Source organism: Sorex araneus, chromosome 3 (genome assembly GCF_027595985.1).
Source record: "Sorex araneus isolate mSorAra2 chromosome 3, mSorAra2.pri, whole genome shotgun sequence".
Taxonomy (NCBI): Eukaryota; Metazoa; Chordata; class Mammalia; order Eulipotyphla; family Soricidae; genus Sorex; species Sorex araneus.
The window spans coordinates 201672734-201698858 of NC_073304.1; the positions used below are offsets into that span (position 1 = coordinate 201672734).

Below are 26125 nucleotides of genomic sequence, written 5' to 3' on the forward strand. Positions count from 1 at the left end.
CAGCATCCCATATGGTACCCTGAGCACTGCCAGGAGTAATTCCTGAGTGCAGAGCCAGGAGTAACCCCTGTGCATCGCCAGGTGTGACCCAAAAACCAAAAAAAAAAAAAAAAAATGAAAGTCTTCACCATACTCTTTTGGTGGACAGAAGTTATGGGGGATCCCAGGCCTTTTTAACCCACTTCTTGTTACCAATTCACAGGAGAATGAGAGGTATGCCTATGAGTGGCAGAGATGCCTGGGAAGCGCTCTAGATGTAAGTATGTCTCTCTTGTGGCGTTCACACATATTTAGATGCTTTCGTTTAATTTTGCATTCTTGGTCTTTGTGAATAGACAGATGCAAATTTGCAGAGACCTCAAAACCTCCATAGCATTTGGAAACCAACTTATCTGCAAAATCATGCATCCTAAGTGAGACAGCTCTGACTCAGCAAGTGCAGGCTCACTGTCCACTGTGCCCTTGACCATCACTTTGTTTATACCATTAACTCTACCAAAGTTAAAATGACTTTTAAGCTAAAGAACCTGTCTTTTATTTTCCAAAGAAATAGAGGATTGTTTCTTCAAGATTAAAATTCTCAGATTTGTTTCATTATCTTCATAATCTCATCTCACTCAGCCATGCTTTTTCACACCTCCTGACTTTTAACAGTAAATTAATTTGCAGTGACTTTCCTTGATTATATAAGGTAATGTGATTTCATTTGTTGTAGGTCATTAAGAAGGCAAATGATACCTTAAACGGAATCAGTAGTAGTTCTGTTTGCACAGAAGTAATCCAGTCAGCTCAAGGCATGGAATATTTATTAGGTATGTTATTTTACATTTCACTTATCTAAAATCAGAGTGCTAAAAAAGTCATAATGTTTCAATATTTTTATTTTTCTTTGTGTTAAGTAATTTCATCTAAATCTCTCAAGCTATGTAAGATTTCACTAAGTAGCATCTGCATTTGTCGATAAGATGTGTAGGTCACAGGCAGTAACAGCTATTTGAGTTACGGTCTCTGGCCAACTCCATGCAATAGTAACAATGTGAAATTACATCCATGTCACTAGTTTATCAGTCTACACTGGGGGAGGCATTAAAATAAAATCATTGTATCTCCAGTGCCATTTCTCCCTCGCTATCATTTCATGGCATCACGAATTCCTTTCCTTTCTGCCATCTTCATCTGCTAAACCTCCCAGTCCCTAATCAGCCTGAAATTTCGGTCTCTGTCCATTTCACTGTTTCTCTCCGCCCCAGTTTCATGTGACCTAGATTTTTTTTTTAGTATCTTCACTGAAATGTCATTGGGGGTCAGGGAAAGGGATTTGAGGCCAGAGAGCCATACACTCCAGAACTCAGGTCTTATTCCTGGCTCTGTGCTCAGGGATCACTCCAGGTGGTGCTCAGGGCAACATACAAGTGCTGGCTATCAAACCCTGGTTGACCACATGCAAGGCAAGGGCAAGGGTAAGGTAAACTCTTAACCCCAGAGATACTCCCTCTCTGGCTCTCAGATGTCCTTTTCTTTTCTTTTCTTTTCTTTTCTTTTCTTTTCTTTTCTTTTCTTTTCTTTTCTTTTCTTTTCTTTTCTTTTCTTTTCTTTTCTTTTCTTTTCTTCTCTTTTTACTCCCTCCCTCCCTCCCTTCTTTCTTTCTCTCTTTCTTTCTTTCTTTCTTTCTTTCTTTCTTTCTTTCTTTCTTTCTTTCTCTCTCTCTCTTTCTTTCTTTCTTTCTTTCTCTCTCTCTCTTTCTTTCTTTCTCTCTCTTTCTTTCTTTCTTTCTCTCTCTCTCTCTTTCTTTCTTTCTCTCTCTTTCTTTCCTTCTTTCTTTCTTTCTTTCTTTCTTTCTTTCTTTCTTTCTTTCTTTCTTTCTTTCTTTCTTTCTTTCTTTCTTTCTCTCTCTCTTTCTTTCTCTCTCTCTTTCTTTCTCTCTTTCTTCTTTACTTTGTTTTTGTTTTTTGGCCACACCCAGTGGTGCTCATGGCTTCCTCCTGGCTCTGCACTCAGGGATTATTCCTGGCAGGGCTCATGGGACCATAAGGGGTGCCGGGGATTGAACCTGGATCAGCATTCTCTAAAAGATGTCTTCTTTCTCAAAAAATCCCTCTCCCCATCCTTGTATGTTCTGTCCTTTCCCCTGTTTGGTTGTTTTCCTTGTATATCACCTTTAGTCTTGTGTATATTTTACTTTTTATGGTTTTTTGTCTTTCTTCCCCCACAAGAATGAGTCTCCAAGAATGGAAAGTGATTTGGGGTGTTTCATTCCCTGCTGCCTCCAACATCTACACTAGTACCTGACACATAGTAGTCCCTCAGAAATATTGGCTGGACGAATGGCTAGTGAAGGGATATAGTCTCTTACTCCTGCCACTTCACTCTGGTTCCTCCTTCTTGCTCACACAGGTACAACTCTATTGCGTACACATTAGGTCACCAGGTAAGGGGGTGCCTGTCTCTCCCTTACAATTGGGTTTCCTAGTATCAGTGAAAGATTACCATAGAAGTCCCTACCCTATCTTAGGGTGGGCAGGAGCTTCTGCCTTTCTCATGGAAAGAGGAGAGGAAAATGTTAGTGTCCTACATTCAGTTGATGGTGGCCTGGAATTCTTCCAGCCCTCTGTTACAGAGGCCAGGAATGTCCTTTGAACATGAAAATACTTGGCACCAATCACCTTTGTTTGATGCCACAATTCAGACTTTCTGTATCCTGTTAAGTGTGAAAGGTATAAGAAGTCTCTGAGCTTATAAATCCTTGGGCATTCAGAAGAATAAGATGTTTCTTAGTTACTTTATGTTGATGATGTTCAAGTTCTTTTAAATTTTTAATAGTCCATTTTCAGCCAGTGTAATAGAACTTCCCAAATTCAAACAGATGGACTTGGAAAGAAACCAGGAAATTAAAATTAAGATTCACACTAATACTTCCATGAGGCCTATTGTTTTGCAGGCATTATTCCCAACTTTTATGGGAGTTACACATTTGATCGTCTCAACCATCATTTGAAGAGATCTTGATGTTACAGCTTAGGAAACTGAGACCAAGAAAGGTTACATAATTTGCTCATGGTTACACAGCCCCTGAACAGAATCCAAATAGTATAGCTCTGCAGTCTTTATTCTTTCTTATTTTTTAAAAATAGGGGCCATGCCCAGTAGTGCTGAGGGCAGGTGGTGCCATGCAGTGTTGGGGATGCACTCAGAGCCTCACACATGATAGGCATTTGCTTCATAATTGAGCTGTTCCCCCAGCTTCTAAAGTCCGTGAGTTATACTGCTGTTATGTCGAGAGGCAAATTGATCCCAAGGAATAAGAAATGCCCCCTCTTCCCAGATGAAGTTCGTAATTCCAACTAGGATATCAGCAATCAATAATCTCTTCTTGGGACTGGAGAGATAGTATAGCTGGTAGCACACTTGCCTTACACGCAGCTAACCCGAATTCAATCCCCAGCATCTCATATTGTCCCCTGAGCACCACCAGGAGTAATTCCTAAATGGGGAGCCAGAAGTAACTCCTGATCATCTCCACGTGTGATCACCCTGGCCCCCTAGCCCAGGAAAAAAAGAAAAATCTCTTTTCTTGGACCAGAAAGATAATAGGCTGAGTGCATCTAGCATGTTTTATATGTGGGAAGTCTGAGTTTAATCTCAAGCACCATGTGGTCTCCCAAGGACTACCAGAAGTTATAAATACCCCCTCAGCATCACCAGCCAAAATCATCATCATCATCATCATCATCATCATCATCATCATCATCTCTGGCTCATTTCTTGCTCTTCTTTACTGCTTTCACTGAACTCTGTTCTCCCACCTATCAGGTGTTGTGGAGGTGTATCGGGTGACTAAACGTGTGGAGTTGGGAATAAAAGCCACTGCAGTGTGCAGCGAGAAACTCCAGCAGCTGCTGAAGGACATCGATAAAGTATGGAATAACCTGATTGGCTTCATGTCGCTGGCCACACTCACGGTAAGCTCCCACAGTCCTACGGTCACAGAGTGTGTGTTCCTGTACCACTTACCGGAAACTGCAGGTGCTTATGTTTAAGAAAGGCGATCATGTGTGGGGTTTACTTGAATAATACTAGACTGATCTATAGATAGCTCTCAAGCCCACTGACATGTCAAAATAAGATAAATGTATAGAAAAACATTCATCCTTCTACATCCTTTTTGTTGTTTTATTTTCGTTTGAGGGTCATCCCCATCTGTACCCAGAACTTACTCCTGCATCTGTGCTCCCGGATCTCTCCTGCAGAGTTTGGGGGACCATATGCAGGGCTGGGGATTAAACTTGGGTCAGCCACAGGCAAAGCAAGCACCCTACCCGCTGTGCTGTTTGTCTGGTCCACTGCAGATTAATGCACATACAAATAAAGGATATGTGGGCTGTTGAGATAGTACATGAGCTAAGGTGCTTGCCTTGCCTGAGGCTGACTCCAGTCACATCCCTGCCTCTGTATATGGTCGCCTGAGCACCTCCAGGGGTCACCCCTGTGTGCCTCTGGATTTGGCTCCAAATTAGCATTAGAGTATTTGGGTTCTTTCCTTTGTAATTCGAATTACTTATACTCCCATTATACTCCCATTTGTGTCCTTTCTAAAAGCTTTGTAATAGGACTGGTGTGTGGCTCTGTGGGAGATCATAGGCCTTGCACGTGAGAGGCCCTGGGCTCACACCCCAATGTTCATGCCCTTACTTCAGCTTGACTTGGTAAGAATCCCACAGAATCAAATTAAAAAAACTCTTTGAACTCTTTCCTATTCTGGGGTTTATTAACCGTTTTTGCTTTTTAGGTTTGGGGGTTATTTTTAAATTGCCCTGCTATGCCTCTCAGAGTCTTTAAATAAAGGGCCCATTTGTTCCAGGCCTTCATTTAATTTGGGGACCACATCCTGTGGTGGTCAGTGTCTACTCCCTGTGTGTGTAGTGGTCCCTTTGTGTAGGACCTCGGTTCATTCCCAGCGGTGCTGGGATACCGTGCAGTGCCAAGGACGGAGTGCGGCCTCCCTCATTCCAGGCGTGCTCTGGGGCATCTCCCTCCTACCCCTCCCACCGTCTCCCCTTTAAGAAAGAGAGTTCTTCCAAGTGGGTGGAGTCAGTGAATTTACATAAGTACATGCATTCAGTATTTCACCATTATTACGTGTGTTCATGTGTTTTTTTCACTGTGTCAGGGCTAGCTCACAGTGCTAGCAGAGGTACATAAGTACACAGTTCTCTGCATTGTGTCCTGACTGTCTTTGTCAGTTTCCTAATTTAACAAACATGTAATGTTAACCAATAAGCAGTTTTTCCCTATTTTTTTTTTCTGTTGTGGAGGCTCTGCATCTCCAAACGATAATTTACTATTTGTTTCCTTTATGTTTAAACTAATCATCTCTTGACCATTTGGTGACTTATTCAATGAAACACAGTTACCAAAATTATTCAGTATTGCAGTTTTTGTTTTGTTTTGTTGTCAGTATTTACTATTTTGTGCAAACACATGCACTCACACACATGCCAGTAAGCTTATGGGAATTATTTTTTTCTCCTAATTCCCCTTCCTTTTCTTATATCTCATTGGGCAAAACTAGTTTTAGATATCCATATTTATTCAGATGGTCTCTCATGATATTCTTTATTGCACAATAGCTAAAAATTTATCTCCCTTGCACAGCTGGAATAAATATGCTACTCCATTTTCTTTCTTTTTTCCTTACATTTCACTGTGTGAGCATCCGCCTGGATTGTAGCCCGGCGTAGGAAGTGGTTCTCCCTGCCGTGTGTGGATCGCCGCCCCTACCCAGTGGCCCTAACAGCGCTCAGTGGATCCTCTCCGAATTGGGAGGTCCTTCTGGTTGTAATAATAGTTTCTGGGGGTTTAAATCATTTCGCAAATCTCTGTCCCTTTGGACCATTTTTCAGTTTGCAATCTAAAATTACACAGTTTGGATATTTTTCGCCCATTTTTGTTTGTTTTCTGGTTTGGGGGGGTGGATTTGAAGAGGGCGAGGGGCGGGGGCACTATATACCCAGCTATGCTCAGGGATCTTATGCACTGCCAGGCCTCAAACTGGAGTCAGCTTCACGGAAAACAAATGCTTTACCTCCGGACTCTCTCTTTCACGCCTGGGTAATTAAAAAAAGACACAAATGCTGTTCTGGTCACTGTAGTTAAAAATTTATTTACTCTAGATTTTCAGAGATAAAATTATGTTTAGCTGATGATATAAAATGCGCACAGAATTTGAAGTCAGAAAGTCCGTTGTTTGATAAAATTCATAGCATCCTTACATTAATAAGAATTGGAAAATAGAGAGAAGTGGAAGCCTTTCTTTAATGTGCCGAATCATTCAGGTTCTTGCCTTATCACTTCTGACCACATAGGTAGGTTCATTTTTTTTTCAAGTCCCTTATCAGTCTGTTCTGCACACACAACCAGGCATTTCTTTCTAAAATGCAAATCAAATCATGTCATTTAAATCCCATTTAAAATTCTATAGTGGGCTCACCATGGTCTTCAAGATCAGGTTCAAATTCCAGAGCTCACTGTGAAAGGTCTTTTTATTACTCGGACTCTGCCTGTCTCTCTCGCTCTGTTAGACTTTCCCCTCTGGATTGTGTGTTGTCTTCCCCAGACACCATTCCGAGCTCCCTTCATGCTGAATTAAATGCTTTCCTGTGTGTCCGTAGCATATTTCTCTCTTGTAAAGCACTTCACATATGCTTATTATGCTTATTGGTAATTGTGCGATTGTTTCCCACCCACTAGCTTGTGAGCTATTAAAAATAGGTCTGGGTCTTTTCTTTGTGTTCTAGCACAGTGTTTGTTGAGACTTTCTTCTTCCCAATTTATAAATTTCCCCCATTGTCCAAAAGTAAAACAGTACCAATTGGTATGAATTGGTAGGTTATATTTTTAGTGTGGAAATGCTGTTACCACTAATTTAGGAAAATTTTTGAGCATTCCCAACCTTGCAACCCACAAATAACCTACCATGTCATACCTAACAAGGGTATCATGGGCCAAAGAGATAGTACAGGAGCTAAGGCACTTGTCTTACAGGTAGCCAGTGCTGGTTTGACCCTGTCAGCATATAAGGGCCCCCACAAAACTTCAAGAGTGACCCCTGAACACAGATCCAGGAGTAATCCTTAAGCACCTCTTGGTGTGTGGCTCAAATACTCTCTACCCAAAGAAAATATTCTAGGGCTGGAGATGAGACTGCTTGCCTTGTATGTGTGAGGCCCTGCGTTCTATAGCCAGCATGGTGTGATTCCCCCAAGCCTCAAACCAAGAGTACCTACCCTAAAAGCACTGATGGAAAGAAATAGAAAAAAAAAAAGGAAAAGGATGGACCAGAGAGATGGTACAGGTGGTCAGGTACTACCTCAAATGCAATTGTCCCTGGTTAGATCCTCAGCACTGTGTGTGGTTCCCTCGGCCACCATTTGGAGCCATTCCTGAGAAAAGACCAGTGCTGGGTAGCTGGGTATGCCACCTTCGGAAAGGAATGTTCTATGTCAATCCAGATTCCTAAGCATATTTATCCTCTGACCTCTCTTATGAAGGAAAAAAAAAATCCCTGAGAGTTGGAGTAGTAGTACAGTAGGTAGAACATATGGAGTGCCAGATTTGAACCCAGATGGAACCTAGATTGGTTGTGTGCAAGACAAGCACCTTACCTAAAAGCTAAGCTAAGATTTTTTTTTTCTGGGTTTTTTTTTGTTTGTTTGTTTTGGTAGTATTGAGGATCAAACCTAGGACCTCACACATGCAAGGCATGTTCTTTAACACTGAAATGGGCTTTTTTTACCCCATTTTTTAAGTTGAATTCTAATTTCACCACAAGGTAAAATGTGGACTATATTTTAGGAAGTTAATGGAAAGTCCACATCGAGAGGATTAAATCAGCTGTGTGATTTAATTTTCACTAGGATACTACACATCCACTTCTTAAAGGAGCACAAAGCTAGAAGTAACACACAACTGTCCAGTCTTGGAAGGAAAGATGGAGAGCTGTAGAATATATTCAGGCAACGAAATTCTCAACTGGAATTTTTCTTTTCTTCTTATTTTGGGCCACACCCAGTTGTACTTAGGGCTTACTCCTGAAAGGCAAGCACCTTACCCACTGTGCCATCTCTCTGGCCCATAATATTAATTTTTTAAAAATACTTCTAAAAATAATGCTGGCCAAGTTTTTTGATCAAGTTTTTGATGCATTCACTAGCTCATGGGGAGGCTCTGGAGAGAGGAGGAGGAGTTCCCCATCGGGCATGCGTGGTTCCCTTGGTATTGTAGTCCATCAGAATTTCTCTACTGAGTTTTACAAAGATCTTACCTCAGAGTCTATTCCTTGTTTTTATGTCTAAGACCATGTGTTAGGAACCTAGAGATCTGTATGTCTAGGTCTTTTCTTTCTTTCCTTCCTTCCTTCCTTCCTTCCTTCCTTCCTTCCTTCCTTCCTTCCTTCCTTCCTTCCTTCCTTCCTTCCTTCCTTCCTTCCTTCCTTCCTTCTTTCTTCCTTCCTTCCTTCCTTTCTTTCTTTCTTTCTTCCTTTCTTTCTTTCTTTTTTTTTGCTTTTTGGGTCACACCTGGCACAGGGGTTACTCCTGACTCTGAACTCAGGAATCACCCCTGGCGGTGTTCAGAGGACCATATGGGTGCTGGGAATCGAACCCGGGTTGTCTGCGTGCAAGGCAAACGCCCTTCCCGATGTAGTATTGCTCCAGCCCCAGTCTAGGTCTCTTCTAATGCAACTACTTTCTACTTCCTTTCTCTGTGCTGGTGAGAACTAAATTAAGCCTGAATATCATCAACATGAACCAGCTTTTACTCAGTACTAATCACATGCTTAGCGCTCACTCTTTCTTTTTTTTATTAATTTTTTTTAGTTTATTATTTTTTTATTAGTGAATCACCGTGAAGGTACAGTTACAGATTTACACATTTTCGTGCTTGTGTTTCTGTCATAAAATGTTTGAGAACCCATCCCCTCAACCAGTGCCCATTCTCCACCACTGATGAACCTGGTATCCCTCCCACCCCCCAATCCCATCCCCCTCACCCCACCCCGCCTCTGTGGCAGGGCATTCCCTTTTGTTCTCTATCTCCTTTTAGGTGTTTTGGTTTGCAGTAGGGGTATTGAGTGGCCATCGTGTTCTGTCTATAGTCTACTTTCAGCACGCATCTCCCTTCCCGAGAGCTCACTCTTTCTTTCTTTTTTTTCCCCTGGACTAATGCTTGGTGGTGCTCAAGGGACCATGTGGTGCTGGGGATCCAGCAACCTGCAACTCCTTCCAGGCACGGCGTACACTCTGGCCTTAAGCTATCTCCACTATTCTGAACTCTTTAGATGTATTTAATTTTCATAAAAGTTTTGAGAATAAGGAACAGGAATGTGGCTCAGTGATGGGGTACTTATCTTGCATGTATGGGGCTCTATATTCAATACCTGGCACTACCAAAAATAAGGAAATAAAGTCTTTTTAATATAAATGCTATTCACTTTCCGTGTACAGAAGAAAATACTAAAATTTGGAGCTGCCAGACTGGGTGATAGCTAAAAGGATGACAGCCTGGGTTTGATCCTCAACACCACATGGTCCTCCTTGCCCTGAACTGGGTGTAGCCTCTGAACACTGCTGGGTTTGATACAAAACCAGAAATTTTCCATGAGATTTTGTTCGGTGGAAATGCTTTTCTTAAACCAGATGTCTATACAGATGCATCTCTTCTAGTACTGTTAGAAAAAGATGCCTGGGGTTGCACAGCCTCCCCTTCCTCCTCATCAGAACTGCGTAGGGATCACTCCGGTGGGGTTTAGGAGACCATATGTGATACAGGGAATAAATCAGGTCAGTCACAAGCAAGGAAAGCGCCTTAACTCCTGGGCTACCTCTCTGGTCCAGCAAACTCCTTATGTATTGCCATTTTTAAGTCTGGGACAAAGGCTAATTGGCTCGAATACTGACCTTGGTTACTGACATTATTTACTGAGATCACTACTGCCAGCAGGTGAGATAGGAGTTACTGCTAAGCTCCCACGATGCTTTTGTGGCCTCCAGATGTGACCACTTCCCCCAAATTTGTTTTATTTTGTGGGAATCAAAACCAGCCTTCTGTGCAGTGACCTGGCTGTGCTTTTGGAAGGGGTTGGGGGGTGAAGGGATGGGGGAAGACAGGGCAAGGGTACATGTTTTGCCAGAGATCAAACAGTCTAAACACAGAGCCCCACACATGCAAGGCATGTACTCTGCCACATGAGCCTCCTTCTTGGCCTCAGCCTCTCTGATCTTTCTGAAATGCCAACATCTTCACTGTAGCATTCAGTGAATTTTGTCATCGTCCAATGAATTAAATGAGGACCATAAAAGCCTATACCCCTACCCAATGCCCATCATTCCAAGAAGGACTCTAGCATGCCTTCTTAGTCATTCTCCAACTCAGAATCCCTGTTCTGATTTTTCACACTAAGAATTAGTTTTGTCCAGACTTTTTAAAAGAAGTCGTGCAATTTAATTTTTTTTTTTAATGTTGAAGAAAGCCAAAAGATGGTTTGCATCATCCATCTGCTATGAGAGTTCACAGGCACCAGTGCTGAATTGTTCAGGGGTCAGAATCTGAGGAAAATGGGAAGAGTGGCTGAACATTCTCTCTTCCCTTTCCAGTTCCCCTTAGGAGCACCCACCCTAGCACCCACACATGGGTGGTAGGGAGAGGCTAGCTGACATTTCTTTCCACACCAGGATGGCTAACGAGGGTGACTCGTCTGCAGCCCAGCAGCTCGGCAGTGGGCCGCAGACTGTGTGTGAGCACCACGGAGTATTCGTTTCTCTTGTTCCCCTCCCTCTCTCCTAGTTGTGATTACTCCTGGGTTCGGTGTCACACAAAATCAACCATTCTCCACTCAGGTATTTGTGCTGATTTTACTGTGTCATTTTCTCTGACTGATAGCTCCTCATCCTATAAATCATACTTGATTTGCCCCGTGCAGATAGGATAGCAGACAGTCTCAGAGGAAATGGAAGTTGTGCCTTGTCATGGAGCTTGTACTCTGAAATGATGCATAAATATAAATGAAACACAAACCAATATTTATGTAGTTCAGTTGGAACAAACTATACAAACTGTATGGATTTTGAATTGGTCTCATAGCAGAGAAATCATTAAGAAGAGGCATAATTGAGGTGATAAAGAAATCTTTAAACTGCCAACAGCATTGCTTCATTTTAAGTGAAATTTAAAGTCCCTAACGAATTTAATCTTTGTAGTACACCCAGAATCTACCAGACATTGTCCTGTATGTTCAGTATGTATGTCCTGTATGTCTATCTTTTGCAGTTCTCATGTAATCCTGTGAATAGTCACTTGAACTCCATAGTATGATCCCCATTTTATTTATTTTTATTATTATTTTTTTTTTTTTGCTTTTTGGGTCACACTCAGCGATACACAGGGCTTACTTCTGGCTCTGCACTCAGGAATCACCCCTGGCGGTGCTCAGGGGACCATATGGGATGCTGGGAATCGAACCTGGGTCGGCCGCATGCAAGGCAAACGCCCAACCCACTGTGCTATTGCTCCAGCCCCATTTTTTTAAGTTAATTTATTTATTTGATGATCCCCATTTTATAGGAGAAGAAGCAAATCTAGGATTTGAACGCACATAAGAGTGCTAAATCCTTTCTTCCCATTGTGTTAACCCCAGCTTCTAAGAAGTAAGACTTGTTTCTTCTTTATTCTCACAAAAACTCCATGAGACATAGTTCAGGAGTAAGATACTTGACTTGCATGTGGCTGACCCTGGTTCAATCGTCAGCACCGCATATGGACCCCTGAACACCAGCAGGAGTGAGCACAGAGCCAGGAAGGACCCCCTGAGTACAGCTGTGTGTAGCCCAACTCTCCCAACCCACGCCGCCAAAAAAGACTGAAATTCTTCCCGTGGAAAGGTGACCACATAACTTTTTGTCCATGAAAAAACTCCCATAATGTTAATGCTGCATCACAGCAGAGAAGTAATTCTAAGGAACGCAAGAGTACACAGCCTTAAAAGTCCAAATTGGAAAGTCCTTACTCATTTCAGCTGGAATTTCTACTAGCCAAGTTTTATTTTTATTTTTTATTTATTTTATTTTTGCCATTTCCTCTATCTCAGGACTAAAACGCCCTCTTGTGGTAGAAGTGTGTCTCTTGTGGGCGTTGACTGAAGGAACTGGGCTTCCTTCTGTTGAAGTAAAAACCAACTATTTTAGTAAGGATGTGCCCCAGTCGTTAGCTCCCTGACAGAATTGTTATGTAATTTTCTCTCATGAATGTGGGCTGGAATTAAGTAGGTTTGGAACAGAATGATTCAGTCCTGGAAAACAAAGTGAATTCATTTTCCTAATTAAAAATCTACCAAAAGAAAGGGCTGTTTTATCCTTCTGACCTCTAGCCAACTGAACATCTTAAGACTCTGTGATGCCATTTTAATCCTCAGTATAATACAAATTCTTTCGTATTTTCACTGTGAAATAAGTAGTGAATTTCAGAATATTCAGTGAATTAAAAACCTATAGTACTTTTATTGCTGCCCTACATCAGAAGAACAATTTTTTAATAATGATTGCATTTTTTTTTGTCATCTTATACCTGTACAGTGTTTTAGAGACAGACTTTTCATGTTTCTGCTCAGTTGCCCAAATGGCCATAAGGTGAATATTACTATTACATACCATAAAATAATGCCCTCTACCCGCTGCCCCAGCGGTATTCAAGTCCCCACTGAGGGATTTAGCACTGGTGCTGTGAACTCTCACAGCAGATAGATGACCCAAGCCAATAGGCTTTCTTCAAAAAATTTTTAAAAAATAATTAAATTGTACGGCTTATTTTAAAAAGTCTGGACAAAACTAATTCTCAGTGTTAAAAATCAGAATAGGGATTCTGAGTTGGGGAATGACTAAGAAGGCACCTTCCCAGAATGATGGGCATAGACTTTTATGGTCCTCATTTAATTCATTGGATGATGACAAAATTCACTGAATGCTATAATGAAGGTGTTGGCGTTTCAAAACGATCAAAGAGGGCGAGGCTGAGAAGGAGGTTCACATGGCAGAGTACATGCCTTGCATGTGTGGGGCTCTGGGTTTGACTGTTTGATCTCTGGCAAAACATGTACCCTCGCCCCGCCTTCCTCCCATCTCTTCATCCCTCAGCCCCCTTCCAAAAGCATAGTCAGGCTATGCTTAAGGCACATAAGGCTAATGTGGATCTTACCCACAAAAAGTGGGGGGGGGGGGAGTAGGAGAGGCCACATCTGGAGGTATAAATACACAAAAGCATCATGGGAGCTTAACAGTCACTTCTACCTCAGTTGCTGGCAGTAGTGATCTCAGTAAACAATGTCAGTAACCAAGGCCAGTACTCAAACCAATTAGCCTTTGTCCCAAATGAAAAATGGCAATACATAAAGATTTTGCTGGGCCCAGAGAGCTAGTTCAGGAGTTAAGGCACTTTCCTTTCATGTGGCTGACCCGGTTCAATCTCCAGCATCACATATGGTCTCCTAAGCCCCACCAGGATTGATCCCTGAGTAGTACCTTGATGGAAAAAGGGACATTTTAGATGTTCTCTGTAGTATCTCCAGCTGGGAAAGCTCTCCAGGGGTATCCAGGTGGGCCCAGGAACATCACAAGGCGCCTCATCAGGGGAAGGCAGGAGAGGAAGAGAGAAGACGAGTGGCATGCCGAGGGAGGAAAAGTGACAGAAACTGTGCTCCTGGCCCTAAAGACAGAGGTGTTTAGACGGAGTGCTAGGAAGGAACAAGAACGGGCAGGAGATATTCCTCCCATGAATTTTCAGATGGAGCACAGCATTAGCAGCCTGTCGTAGTGCTGTATGAATTCTGAATTCACAGAAGTTTAGAACTTCTCATGCACTCAGCCCGTGGAACCTCTGTCGGGCCCTGGCATCAGTCAAGTTGGTTAGGTTAAGCTGCAGTAATGCACACTCACAATGCACCCGAGCAAAGCTGTGTTTGTTGCTCCCGCTGTGTGTCCGTAGGGCCTCTGTGGCCTGTCCTCCTCACTCAGGGACCACAGCTGGAGGAGCTTTACCGTAGAGAACAAGACTGGTTACCATGGGAGGGGCAAGGGAGCATGATCAGTGACACATTGCTTTTAAAGGCTTCCTTCCAGAAACGACATCTATGACACACTCCCGGCCTTGATCCTGGCAAGATCCGTGTCTTATTTGAAGGGCTAAAGAGGCTCTTCCTGTCATTTGTCAGGAAAAAGGAGAATGAGTATATTGGTGAGGAACACTAATTACTGTGAAACTCTCCTTCCCTAATAATTCTTTTATTGGGGTGGGGAAACTCAGAGGGCCAGAGTGCTTGTCTGAGACCTGAGTTCAACTCCTAGCACCACATGGTTCCCCAAGTGCTTCTGGGACAACCCCAAAACACTGAGCCAGGAGTCACCTCTGAGCACTACCCAGTAAGCCCCCCCCAAAAAAATTACTATTCTTTTTATTATATTATTTTTTTGAGGCATGGAATATAGTTCTGTGGTCAAGTGCTTACCTTGTACGTGTGAGACCCGGGGTTCAGTATCCTCAAGCAATGCAAAAAATAAAGGTTTTCTTGAACATCATTTTAGTAGCTATTAGCAGAAGGCTCAGGATTATATCTCTAAGCCTGACTCTGAGACTTGTCACTATAGGCCGTCATGTGTAATACATAATTTTTAATCTGTTTGTTTTGCTCTGGGGTCACATGCAGCAATGCTCAGAGGTTACTCCTGGCTCTGCACTTAGGAATCACTCATGGCAGTGCTCGGAAGACTGTGTGGAATGCTGGGAATTGAACCCAGGTCAGCCTTGTGCGAGGCAAGCATCTGACCCATTATACCATCTCTCCAGCACCAAATTTTTTTTTTTTTTTTTTTTTTTTTTTTTTTTTTTTTTTGGTTTTCGGGTCACACCCGGCGATGCACAGGGGTTATTCCTGGCTCTTCACTCAAGAATTACCCCTGGCGGTGCTCAGGGGACCATATGGGACGCTGGGATTAGAACCCGGGTCGGCCGCGTGCAAGGCAAACGCCCTACCCGCTGTGCTATCGCTCCAGCCCCCACCAAATTATTTTTTATCTTTTTTGGTCACACCTATGATGCTCCGTGGTTACTCCTGACTCTGCACTCAGCAATTACTCCTGGTATCCAGCACCAAATTTTTAATGTTTACGGGAGCGATAGCACAGCGGGTAAGGCATTTGCCTTGCATGCGGCCAACCCGGGTTCAATTCCTCCGTCTGTATCGGAGAGCCGGCAAGCTATTGAGTATCCCTCCCGCATTACAGAGCATGACAAGCTCCCAGTGGCGTATTTGATATGCCTAAAACAGTAACAAGTCCCACAATGGAGACATTACTAGTGCCCACTCGAGCAAATCAATGAATAACAGGATGACAGTGCTACAGTGCTACTGTGTAAAATGTCTGCCAAATTAAACTAGATGACAGTCTGTAGAAACCATAGCTTCCTATAGAATTATAGCCATTGAATGGCGTCACATCATTACTGTGGACTCCAGTCCTTTGCTGACACATTTATAGAGGTGGATTTTATCATTTGGAAAGATGAATTTGACCACACACTAATTTATGCAGAACATTACGTATTTCAACCAGAAGTTACAATATGACCTTTCCCTTTGATTCCCTCTTGTCTTTGGAATATAAATATTAAAGGGCTCAAATAAATATTAAAAGGCTCTTATTAATTTGATTGGGTTCAAGATGAAGAGTTTTCCCAGATTCTAATTATTTTTCAAATAGTTCTTCTTCATTAACTTGATAAGTATCTACAGTGTCAATTATGGAAGTGCTACTCTTTCATTTAGTTTGAGTTTTTGTTTATTTCTGAGCCACATCTGGCCTTGCCTCAAGGTGCCCCTGACAGTGCATAGGGGACACACGGTGGTGCTCAGGGTCGGATCCAGTTCCTCTCCACTGCTCTGTGGTGCTCAGGGTCAGACGCAAGGCTCCCCCGGGCAGAGCATGCGCGCCAGCCCTGTGAGCCATCTCCCCCATCTCAGAACTGCTGTTTTCATCCTCTCTGCAAAGCTTTCTTATCTTATTTGTCAAAGTGAGTAATTGTGATTAATCATTTAGAGCAGGAATTAGGGCTGGCCAGCCTATGGACATTCAGGGCCTGCAAAGCCTGTGCCTGGCCCAGATCCAGGACAGCGCGGACACATGGTTCCCACGGCTGCCCATGACCTGTCGGCCTGTGTTGTAGGGTCCACGACTGATGTTAGTGATTCTCAAGTGTAAAAGTTCCCCACCCCTATATAGAGTAGTTTATCATTTCTGAAGCAACATATATATATATACATATATATGTATTTATATATGTGTGTGTGCACATTTTATAGATGTGTATATACATACAGATGTGTATATACATACAGATGTGTATATATTTATAGGGTGTCAGCAACTAAAGGAGATAGAGCTAGTAAAATCGTGACCATTTCACAGATGACAGGACTTTACAGCAAGCAGTACTAAGATAGTAACTCCTGTTTCTAGAATTGCACTCACAAGAAAGCAAGAAGTCAGAGAGAAGATAGTGATGTGGCCAGCCCCCATCTGATCCCTGGTCCTCTAAGCACATCATATGTCACTTCTGAACACAGCCAGGAATAGGGGAGAGGGCTGGCAGCCAGAAATAGGGGAGAGGGCTAGGCACCTCTAGGTGTGGCCCAACACTCCCCAGTTCCAAAAACAGAAGCAAAACTTTCCCTGCTGAGCTCCATCCTGTGGGTCTCCGTCGGCCACTGGAGAAGAGTCCTGCGCGCAGGCGCTCCCCGGCCAACCTCCCCGCCTCGCCCAAGATGAGTCTCCACAGTTCCAGCCCAGGTCCCTTAACAAGTCCGAGGGGCTTACGTCAAATTAGAAAGGAACAGGGAGGGCCGGAAAGGGGGCCCAGGCCCTCAACCTTGTGACACACATTCTCTGAATTTCATCCTTGGCCCCCACAGCTCCCATTCTTGGCTGTAGACTGGATTTTTTTTTTCTTTTTGGGTCACACCTGGCGATGCACAAGGGTTACTCCTGGCTCTGCACTCAGGAATCACCCCTGGCGGTGCTCAGGGGACCACATGGGATGCTGGGAATCAAACCCGGATTGGCCGCGTGCAAGGCAAAACGCCCTACCCGCTGTACTATTGCTCCAGCCCCTTGGCTATAGACTGGAGAACTACAGCAATTCCAGCTCACTTGTCGCCAAACAGACATCTCTCCCCCTCCTCCGCTGCCAGTCTTGGTCTCCTCACACACACTTTTGTTGGTTTGGCTTGGGGCCACATGCGGCAGTGTTCAGGCTTACTCCTGGTTCTGCAGCCAGGGATCACTCCTGGAAGAACTCAGGGGACTAGAGGAGGTGCCAGGGATTGGCCCCACGTCAGTTGAATGGGCAGGGCAAGCACCCTTCCTGTTGTCCTTTCGCTCCGGCCCTCCTCACCCCGTAGGCTGTGAGCCTGCTCAGCTGCCAGCCCTCTCCCCGCTCGCCCCTCATGCGGGCTGGCCGAGCCCATTGCCTTACTAGCTCTTCCATGTGGCTGGATGCTACACTTTGGTCCTCACCTCTATATCTGCTGCCTGGGCCTCTGCCACAGCCAAGTCACCAAGGCCCATGCCTTGAGATTTACTGCCTCCCAATCAATACCTATTCTTGCAGCCGAAGGGTCCAGTTGTGATTCAGCTGGAACTCTGAAGGCTTCCCAGGAGAAAGCCGCCACCCCTTCTAGTTCTCGAAAGGTCTCATGCTCCAGTTTCATTTGCTAGCTCCTTTTCTAAGTTTGCTCCAGTCCCTCAGCTTCCTTCCCACACCCCATCTGTGGCTTAGAGACCTTTACCTGTGCTGCTGGTCTCCAGGGAATAAACACCTTCCCCCTCTCCCTCACCCTTTCACCTAGCCTAGACCCCGTAGACACAGCCAAGGTATTTTTAAGTTTTTAAGGCTGGGAGTCTCAGCCTTGTCTGCCTATCCTGGCACCGTGTTGCCTGAGAGTTCCCTTACCCGACTCTGGATGTGAGTTCTGAGATTAGGGGCTAGTGGGCATTTCCTGCGGGAGCCTGAGCCCTGGAGTCCAGCAGGTACTCAGTATTTGGGCAGTGGCATCATTTTATTGGTGCTATTAGAGCCTTGATCCATTTTACTGATGAAGCTGTCGGGGAGGAATGATCCGGGAGGGAGGCCAGCAGCACTGCGAGTTCTGAGTTCTTACCCAGATGTCTTGTTCTCACAGCCCGATGAGAATTCACTGGACTTTTCCTCCTGTATGCTTCGGCCCGGCATTAAGAACGCGCAGGAGCTTGCTTGTGGGGTATGCCTCTTAAACGTGGACTCCAGGAGCCGGGTAAGTCGTACGCCCTCCTGCTCGCAGTGGCAGTTACCATCCCTCAGATGGCCTGGGACGGCCCCTCCAGCGCCCTTGCGGCCAGCCCCAGGTGCAGAGGCAGCGCTGTTACCAAGTTGAGCTGGGCACAGAGGCAGGACCGTGGGAGCACTGTGAGGGAATGGACACTAGGTCCTGTTGTCCGCCCGCCCTGTCTGCATCTGTGCCTGCAGCACCCGGGGCCACAGAGGGGTGGCAGAGAGGAAAGCTTTACCCAGCGAATCTGTTTGGAGGCAGAATTCTAGGAACTTTGTTGACCTTATGGTTTCGACGTTATTTCAGAAAGAAGAGAAGCCCACAGGAGAACATCCTAAAAAAGTATGAACCAGCTACACCTTATCTGAGCGTCTCCATCTTAACTCTGAGTGTGGAAGGCATATCAGATGATTCCATGTCATCCCAAATTGTTCCAATCATGAATCCTCGACTGAGTCATTCTTGTTCCCATAATGTTTGATTTAATCAGCGACTATGTCTGTGGAGCCACTTCTGTCTTGTTTGCATGCTTGTATCTCATAATTGGCTTCTGCTATTGCGGTTATTTTTCTCTGCCATGAAGAGGGTAACAGACTGGGCAACTTCTGGAAGCTGGAAGCGGTATTGACACAGAGTGAGATCACAGACCTTCAGGATTTGACAATTAACAGACAAAACAAATTCTTTGGGTTTAGAGTTGTGTTTGTTTACTTGTAATGCCGTAGAGAATTCCTCAGGATTGTGGCTGGAACTAGCTGGCTGTAGCTTGCCTATAAGCTCTTCTCACCTGGATGATGTTTTAATGCCTTTTTCTTTTCGAAGCAGTGTGCCTACTCGGACTTTCTATATCAATTCTCTTAACTCCCATTGGCATTAGACCCTAAGAGTTTTCCGTTCTTTGTTTTCTAACTCTCAGGCCATTTTTCTTTTATGAAATTACGGTAACCAGGCACAGAAGCTTATTGGATTACAGGTCCCAGTCAGTAGCCTGGTTTACCTCTCACAGGAGGGAGGAGGCAGCCACTGCCCCTGGCTATTTCACTTCCTTAGCCCCACCCTAGTCTGCCTTTTCTTTCTCTTTTATTTATTTATTTGTTTGTTTGTTTGTTTGTTTATTTTTGTGCTTTTGCGGGTCTAACTCTGGGCCTCACACATGGCAGGTCAAGCGCTTGGTCGCTGATCCACATCCCCGGCCCTTGACAGGCTGTTCTGGGACAGAGCTGACCTTTGTTTACGGAGGCTGGATTGAGCGGCAGAGATCTGAGGGCACCTTGATTTAGCAGCAGGGATCCCGGCTAAATCAAGCTTGAATCCCAGCTCAGCTCTTGTAATTCTTGCTTGAATCCCAGCTCAGCTTCTGTGTCTGCTCCAGCCTCGCCTCAGCCCCTGTGACCTGGGGCATTGTCTGGGCTCTCAGGGGTGTGTCTGTCCATTTCCCACAGGCGTTCAACTCGGAAACAGACAGCTTCAAGCTAGCGTATGGAGGACACCAGTACCACGCCAGCTGTGCCAACTTCTGGATCAACTGTGTTGAACCGAAGCCTCCTGGCCTCATCTTGCCTGATTTGCTCTGAAAAGCCCCTCTGGGAAGTGCAAGCCTGAGTATTGTTTTTTTTTATTTTTTGTCATACCTGATGGGGTGACAGGAACCAATAAACAGAATCTGACTACTCCGTGAATCTGTGTGAAGAGAAATCCCCAGCAGGTGGGGGGAGACCAAAGCTGAGGCGGTCCCCAGGCCTTCCTACAGATGACCTTTGTCTCCCGGCTGCCACCACCAGTGGGACAGAGAGAAAAAGGGCCCTGCCCCTCTGTGGTGGCGCCAAAAGTTGGCGAACTTATCCTGAGTCTCTTAGGATGTTTCCAAGAATGGACCATAATTTTCTTCCCTACGAGATAATTTGCTGTTGCTGCTGCTGCAGAATGGAAACTGTGAAGAAGCCATGTTTGAAGAAACATAAGTTATTGTTGTAGAATCGAAATTAGCAAAATTGTTTTGAGCACGTGGTCATTCATAGCTAGAACCCTTACTGTCCTGTGAAGTAGAATGCCTTTATCTGCCTTGAGTTTAATATCTCAAATGAATAAAAGGGGAATTTGTGATTAAACTGATGTCTTATCTATTTATAGGGGGAAAAAATCCTGGCAGGTAAGGGCAGATTTACTAGCTATTTCTGTTGAAATTGGATCGTTTTTGTCCTTGTGTTCATCCCCTTGGCTGCAGGGGCCACTCCCACACCAGGCCGGTCTCAGAGCTCTCTCCTGCTCAGTGCTCAGGAGTCGCCATGGGTGGTGTTCAGGGAACTGTGCGCCATGCAGGGGATCAAACCAGCACTGGCTGCATGCAGGGCATCTCTCCAGCCCCTACTTCTGCTCATTCTAAAACTACCCACTTTCAAGAGGACTTTCCCAAAAGGGGCCTCGGCATTGTACAGTGATGACTGTGTTTTGACGGAGATCCCCATTTGCGCACGTCAAGATAAAATATCCTCACCTTAGAAACTGTTTTATGGCCTCATAAGGGCTACAAACACGGTAAGCTTTGCCAGCAAGTGTTGGAAGGGCAAGGGAGTGAAATGTTTTTACCCAGGCCTCTTTTCAGATTTCCATAAATATGCTGACATGGGGACCCACACTGCCTGACTTTGCAGTTCCTGTGTGGAGACCTGAATGTTAATTCAGAGTTAGAAGGTGGAGCTGCTGCCTGAGATGTGACTCAGTGGCAGATCAGAGGTCGCTTCCCTTGCACAGGGCAGATCCTGGCTTCAATCCCCAGCACCACAGAAGACCAAAATAAAAAACAAAAACAAAAAACCTGATTGAACTTAGAATTCCTGCCTAGTGAAGTGACTAGTAAGATGGATAGTTATGGCAGCGATCTGTGACTGTTTAGAAACAGCTCTGAATTTTAGAAGAAGGCTTGCATACTCTGGTGTCAGGATTTGGCGGGGGGGGGGGGGGGCTATATTCTTAAATAGGATGCTTTATTTATTTTAAGTGGTTAAAGATAATTGTTTCCTGAGAAGCACATGTTACTCCAGGAAACAGTTACCTAAGTTGTTGATTATGTCTTATATGTGTGCTTTGAAAGTTTTGGTTTTGGGGCCACTCCCTGTGGTATATAAGGCTTACTCCCGACTCTGTGCTCAGGGATCACTCCTGGTAGTGCTTGGGGAACTGTGTGTGGTGCTGGGGATCAAATCCAGGTTGTCCACATACACAGCAAACACCTTAGGCCTTGCACTATCTCTCCAGCCCTGTTTGTTTAATTTTGTAGGACTTAGGTTTTCTGTCCTGCAGCTAGTTTTCCACTGATTCGGTTGGTTTTTTCCTTTGTAATTGTTGCTTTACTCCTCTGAACAAAATGTGAGCAAACCTGTCTGTTCCTTTTCACACCTTTTCCCTCCTCCTCCAACAAAGGTGAAAGCGAGCAAGCGTTCTTACAGACCAGCTCTTGACGGGACTTCTGCCTCCCCCACCATGAGCCCCAGGCGCAGACACAGGGAAAAGCGGTGCTTCAGGTTGGCAGACCAGTGCCGTCTCCCCTCATGAACAACTGAGACATCTCTGCAGTGTTCCTTCACAGCCTTTCTCCCCACGCACTTGTGGGTTATCATAACGAGTGGGCCAGTTTCTAGCAGACTTCTGAGGTTTCTGTGCTGTGTTTCAGTCTACAGCCTAAGCAGCACCATGGCTTTCTTTGTTGTTTTTTTTTTTTTTCTTCCAAACAGGCCACCACTAGCGATGCTGGTGAAACAGCGGGGCCAGAGCCAGTCCTGGTGATGCTTAGCAAGGTGGTATAGGCGTGAGAGTTGAGGTGCTCAGAGGCCACACAGTGCCGGGGGAGAACATGCAGATATTCCACTGGGGCTACGCACCCAGCCTGCACCTGGCATTTTTGAAGTCCGCTCACCTGCTAACTTGATTGATCCTTTTTTCTTGGAGGGGGATGTGGTTGTTGGGCCTACAGCTGACACTGTTCAGGGGCTACTCCTGGCTCATTACTCCTGGTGATATTCAGAGCACAGACCATGTAGTGCCAAGGAGCAAACCTGAGCCTCCCACTTGGACCCAGCCCTGGAGCCTTTCCCTAATCCTGGATTGATTCCAGAATGCTCAGTTCAAGTTGTTAAGGTAGAGGATCTGCTGATCTTCCTGGATATGTCCGCTTAGTTGCTCTGTGGGGAGCAGACGGCAACATCAACCTTGGGCGTGAGAGGTACTCGCTACTTTCCATCGTTCTTTAATAATGGAAATATTTTTTTTAGATGCCACTGATAAGGGATTTGGGATGTGGAGTCTCAGTGTGCTGGTGTTTGTGTGAGAGTACTGGAATGACTCAACATTGCATTCATCTTCACCATGGCTCTTGTTAGCCAGAGTCCAGTGTCCTTGGAAACAGTAACCAAGGTTACTTATTTCCATACTGTGCATTGTGGCGGCGGTTTCACCTTACGGCCTGAGTGGCGATTAATAAACACCCTTCTTTTTTGGGTATTGTATTCTGCCGTTAATTTTTTTTTTTTTTTACAGCTTTGTGTGTAATTGAATTTGTCTGGACACGTTTGAGGCAGAAGAGGTACAGGGTCCAGCAGGGTGTTATCTGGGCTTTGTCTTCACTCCACATAGGCTCCTGCATAGTCTAGGGGATGTGTTGAGTGCATATATGAATCTTCTGTTTAAAGATGCCGTCTGCTTGTTCTTTTTAAAATGACTAGTTGAAGGAGGGGGAGACTGTTTTTGTGGGTTTTTTTTGGGGGGGGTCCTCCCAAGCAGTGCTCAGGGAGCCCAGGGATCACTCCTAGCAATACTCACACATTCAAGTTGGTGAGTCAGTGCTCGGGCTGAAGAGCCCTGCAGGGATGGGGGTCAGGTGAGCCCACACCTGGCCATGCTCGGGACGCCACGTGGTGCCAGGAATTGAACCCAGTCACATACCTCACATGGTCTACTCCCAGGCCCAGAACTGGTGAGGGTTTTTGTTGTTATTTTGGTTTGGGAGCTACACCTGGCTCTGTTCAGGTTTTATTCCTGGTTCTGTGTGCCAGGATCACTCCTGGCAGGCCTGGGACCATATAGGATGCCAGGGCAAACCAGATTGGCCATGTACAAGGCCAGTGTCCTACCTACTATACAACCTCTTCAACCCAGCTGGTGAGTTTTACTGTTCTGGAGTCACACCCAGTGATACTTCAGGGACCTTGTGGTGGCAGAGGTTGAACCCAGGACTCCAGCATGCAAAGCATGTTGTCCAGCCTTCGAGCATGCCCCCGGCCCAAACTAGTGAGTACTTAAGCCTTTGAAAGATTTCAGACACTGGAAACAGCAGTGGAAGGAAGTTGGCATGGTGGTGGGACTGGTGCCGGAACATGGTGTGCCTAACACTCAGCTATGACTAATTTTGTAAACAATGGTGTTGTAATAAAAAAAAAATTTTAAAAGATTTAGAGCATTTATGTGATGGAAATCTGAAATGTTTGCTCAGTGCTGGGGATTACTACAAAATTCTAACACCTCCTAGGTCACACAACATCCTCTGTGACTGGCTCATAAGCTGATATTTACTTTAGAAGTGTTAAAGGGGCATCCTGCTTAAGGGGATCCCTCTCATCACCTGGGCAGTTCCCTGCCTTCTTTCCTTTCTCTTAAATAAAACCTTTTCTGAATTGGGGAAAAAGGGAAAAGATGTTGGTGGAGCAGAGAGTTCAACAGGCTGGGAATATATGTTGAATGCATGCAGAAACTCAGATCCAATCCCGGCACCTGTGTGGTCCTCCAAGCACCACTGGGAGTGATCCCTACGCATCACTGGGTGTGGCCCCAAAAAACAACAACAAAAAGCACAATTTTACTTAAAAGGTGTTAGATTTGGGCTGGGAAAATGGTACAGTCTTTAAGACATTTGCCTTTCACATGGCTTGCCCGGGTTCTATCCCCAGTACCCTATATGATCCCCCAAGCATGCCAGCAGTTATCCCTCATGCATAACCAGGAGTAAGCCCTGCATACAGCCAGGGATAATCCCCCCCAAAATGTGCTGGGCTTCCTAAATACAAAAATTTTTCTGGGGGCCACAGAGACAGGTAGGTAGGGTGCTTGCCTGGCATATATCCAACTGTTTTATCCACAGCACTACATGTTCCCCCGTACACCACCCAGGGCCACCCCTATGTACAGAACCAAAAGCAGGCCCTGATGTGTGGTTTGCCCATACCCCCCCACACCCCCCCCAAAAAAAGAAATTTGCTATCTTTCATGTCACAGTAGAGTGCCAGGATTTCTCTAGGAAATACTCCTTAATTACCTGCGGATTTATTCGGGGTCTCATAGGGCTTGAGATTGAGTTATCTTCCTGCTAACAGTCCGGGCCCCCTTGGATTGTTTTCTCCAGAGAATGTGCTGATTATCATCTATACAGGGGCCTCTGGCTTCCCACAGAAGCCAGTCCTTGATTTTCATTCCCCTACTTAGACACCAGTAGACGTTTGCAAAAGTGAGCAAGTCATATGAAATCAGAAAAGGTAGAATTTAGATGGAAACCATTGCCACAGCCCATGTAAAATCTGGAAGATTTCATTTATATCAATATGCAGCCACTGGCAATGTTCTTTCTGGCCTCTTGCTGGCACGCATCAAAAGTCTAGAAAACCGCTGTGGATGAGGAGCCTCATCTGCCTGGCACGGGAAGTGACGTCAGACTGTGCAGCTGACGGTGACAACTAAGTCTGAGAGCATGGGGCAGCCCTGGGCAGTGCCTGCTGGATTCCCAGGAGAATGTGATGAAGCCCATCAAGCTTCTCCCCAGTGTGTTGTCAGAGGTGTTAGGACCCATGACCAGGGTCACATTTCCAAGCTGCGGCAGAGGAAGCTGTTAGTTGCCCTCACCTGTAATGAGGTTTGGTCCCAAACATCTGCGGGTGTGAAGAGCCCCAGTCAACATGCCTTTCAGTAAAAACTCGGCTCTGGGCTGGAGGGTTCAATTTTTTGGCATCCTCCAAAAGACAACAAAAATTTTATCTTTTATGTAGTATTGTGAATATGAGTATCTGCCAGTTTACAAGAAGGTAAATGTTGACATGCTCTTTCAGGCTTTTTTTGTTTGTTTTTTGTGGGTGGGAAGATTCAGGGGTGACTCCCAGTAATAATCAACCAGGATGTGTGATTCAAAGCATGGGGCCATCTGGTTCTTGGGCTTAAACTCAGATCCTTACCCATCTCCTCAGCCCTGCCTGGGAGTTCATGCCAGATCAGTCAGCAAACCCAGGCCTCCCACCTGCAAAGCCTGCTCTCAAGCTGCTGAGGTCTCTTGGCCCTTGTTTGCTTTGGTTGGGGGCCACACTCATCAGGGTTCAGGGCTCCTCCTAGTTGGAGTAGTCCTGGATCTATAGTGGTGCTGGAGATCGGGTGGGCCTCTCGTACCTCAACCCCTGTACTATCCCTCCAGCCTCTGGTAGGTATTGTTTTTGGTGCCACACTGTGTGATACTCAGTCTCTGTGCTCAGGGATCACTTCTGGCGGTGCTCAGGGGACTGTGTGTGGTGCCGGAGATCAATCACCATCAGTTGCATGTAAGGCAAGCTACTGCCCCCTCCCTCTGGCCCCCTGATATATATTTTTTTTCTTTTTTAAGTACTATTAATAATGTCACCAGAGCTGTTCTTTATACAACTGTTGGAACACAATTTCTTCCATCAATACATACATACACACATGCCCTGAGAA

General features: G+C 45.1%; 1 protein-coding gene across 10 annotated transcripts in view; it reads left to right on the forward strand.

Moving 5' to 3' along the window:
• The window catches only part of SYNRG (synergin gamma), an 87886-nt gene extending 66543 nt beyond the window's left edge, over positions 1-21343 (forward strand). For 4 of the 10 annotated variants that reach the window (XM_055130156.1, XM_055130159.1, XM_055130160.1 and 1 more), the window contains exons 18-23: positions 203-256; positions 716-812; positions 3811-3959; positions 18278-18388; positions 18710-18745; positions 19846-21343. In XM_055130156.1, the coding sequence (XP_054986131.1) occupies positions 203-256; positions 716-812; positions 3811-3959; positions 18278-18388; positions 18710-18745; positions 19846-19977 (579 nt within the window). In that variant the 3' untranslated portion in view covers positions 19978-21343. The remainder of the gene's footprint in view (positions 1-202; positions 257-715; positions 813-3810; positions 3960-18277; positions 18389-18709; positions 18746-19845) is intronic. The other 6 variants (XM_055130161.1, XM_055130165.1, XM_055130162.1 and 3 more) reach the window with 4 other exon arrangements.
• Positions 21344-26125: the final 4782 nt, after the last annotated feature.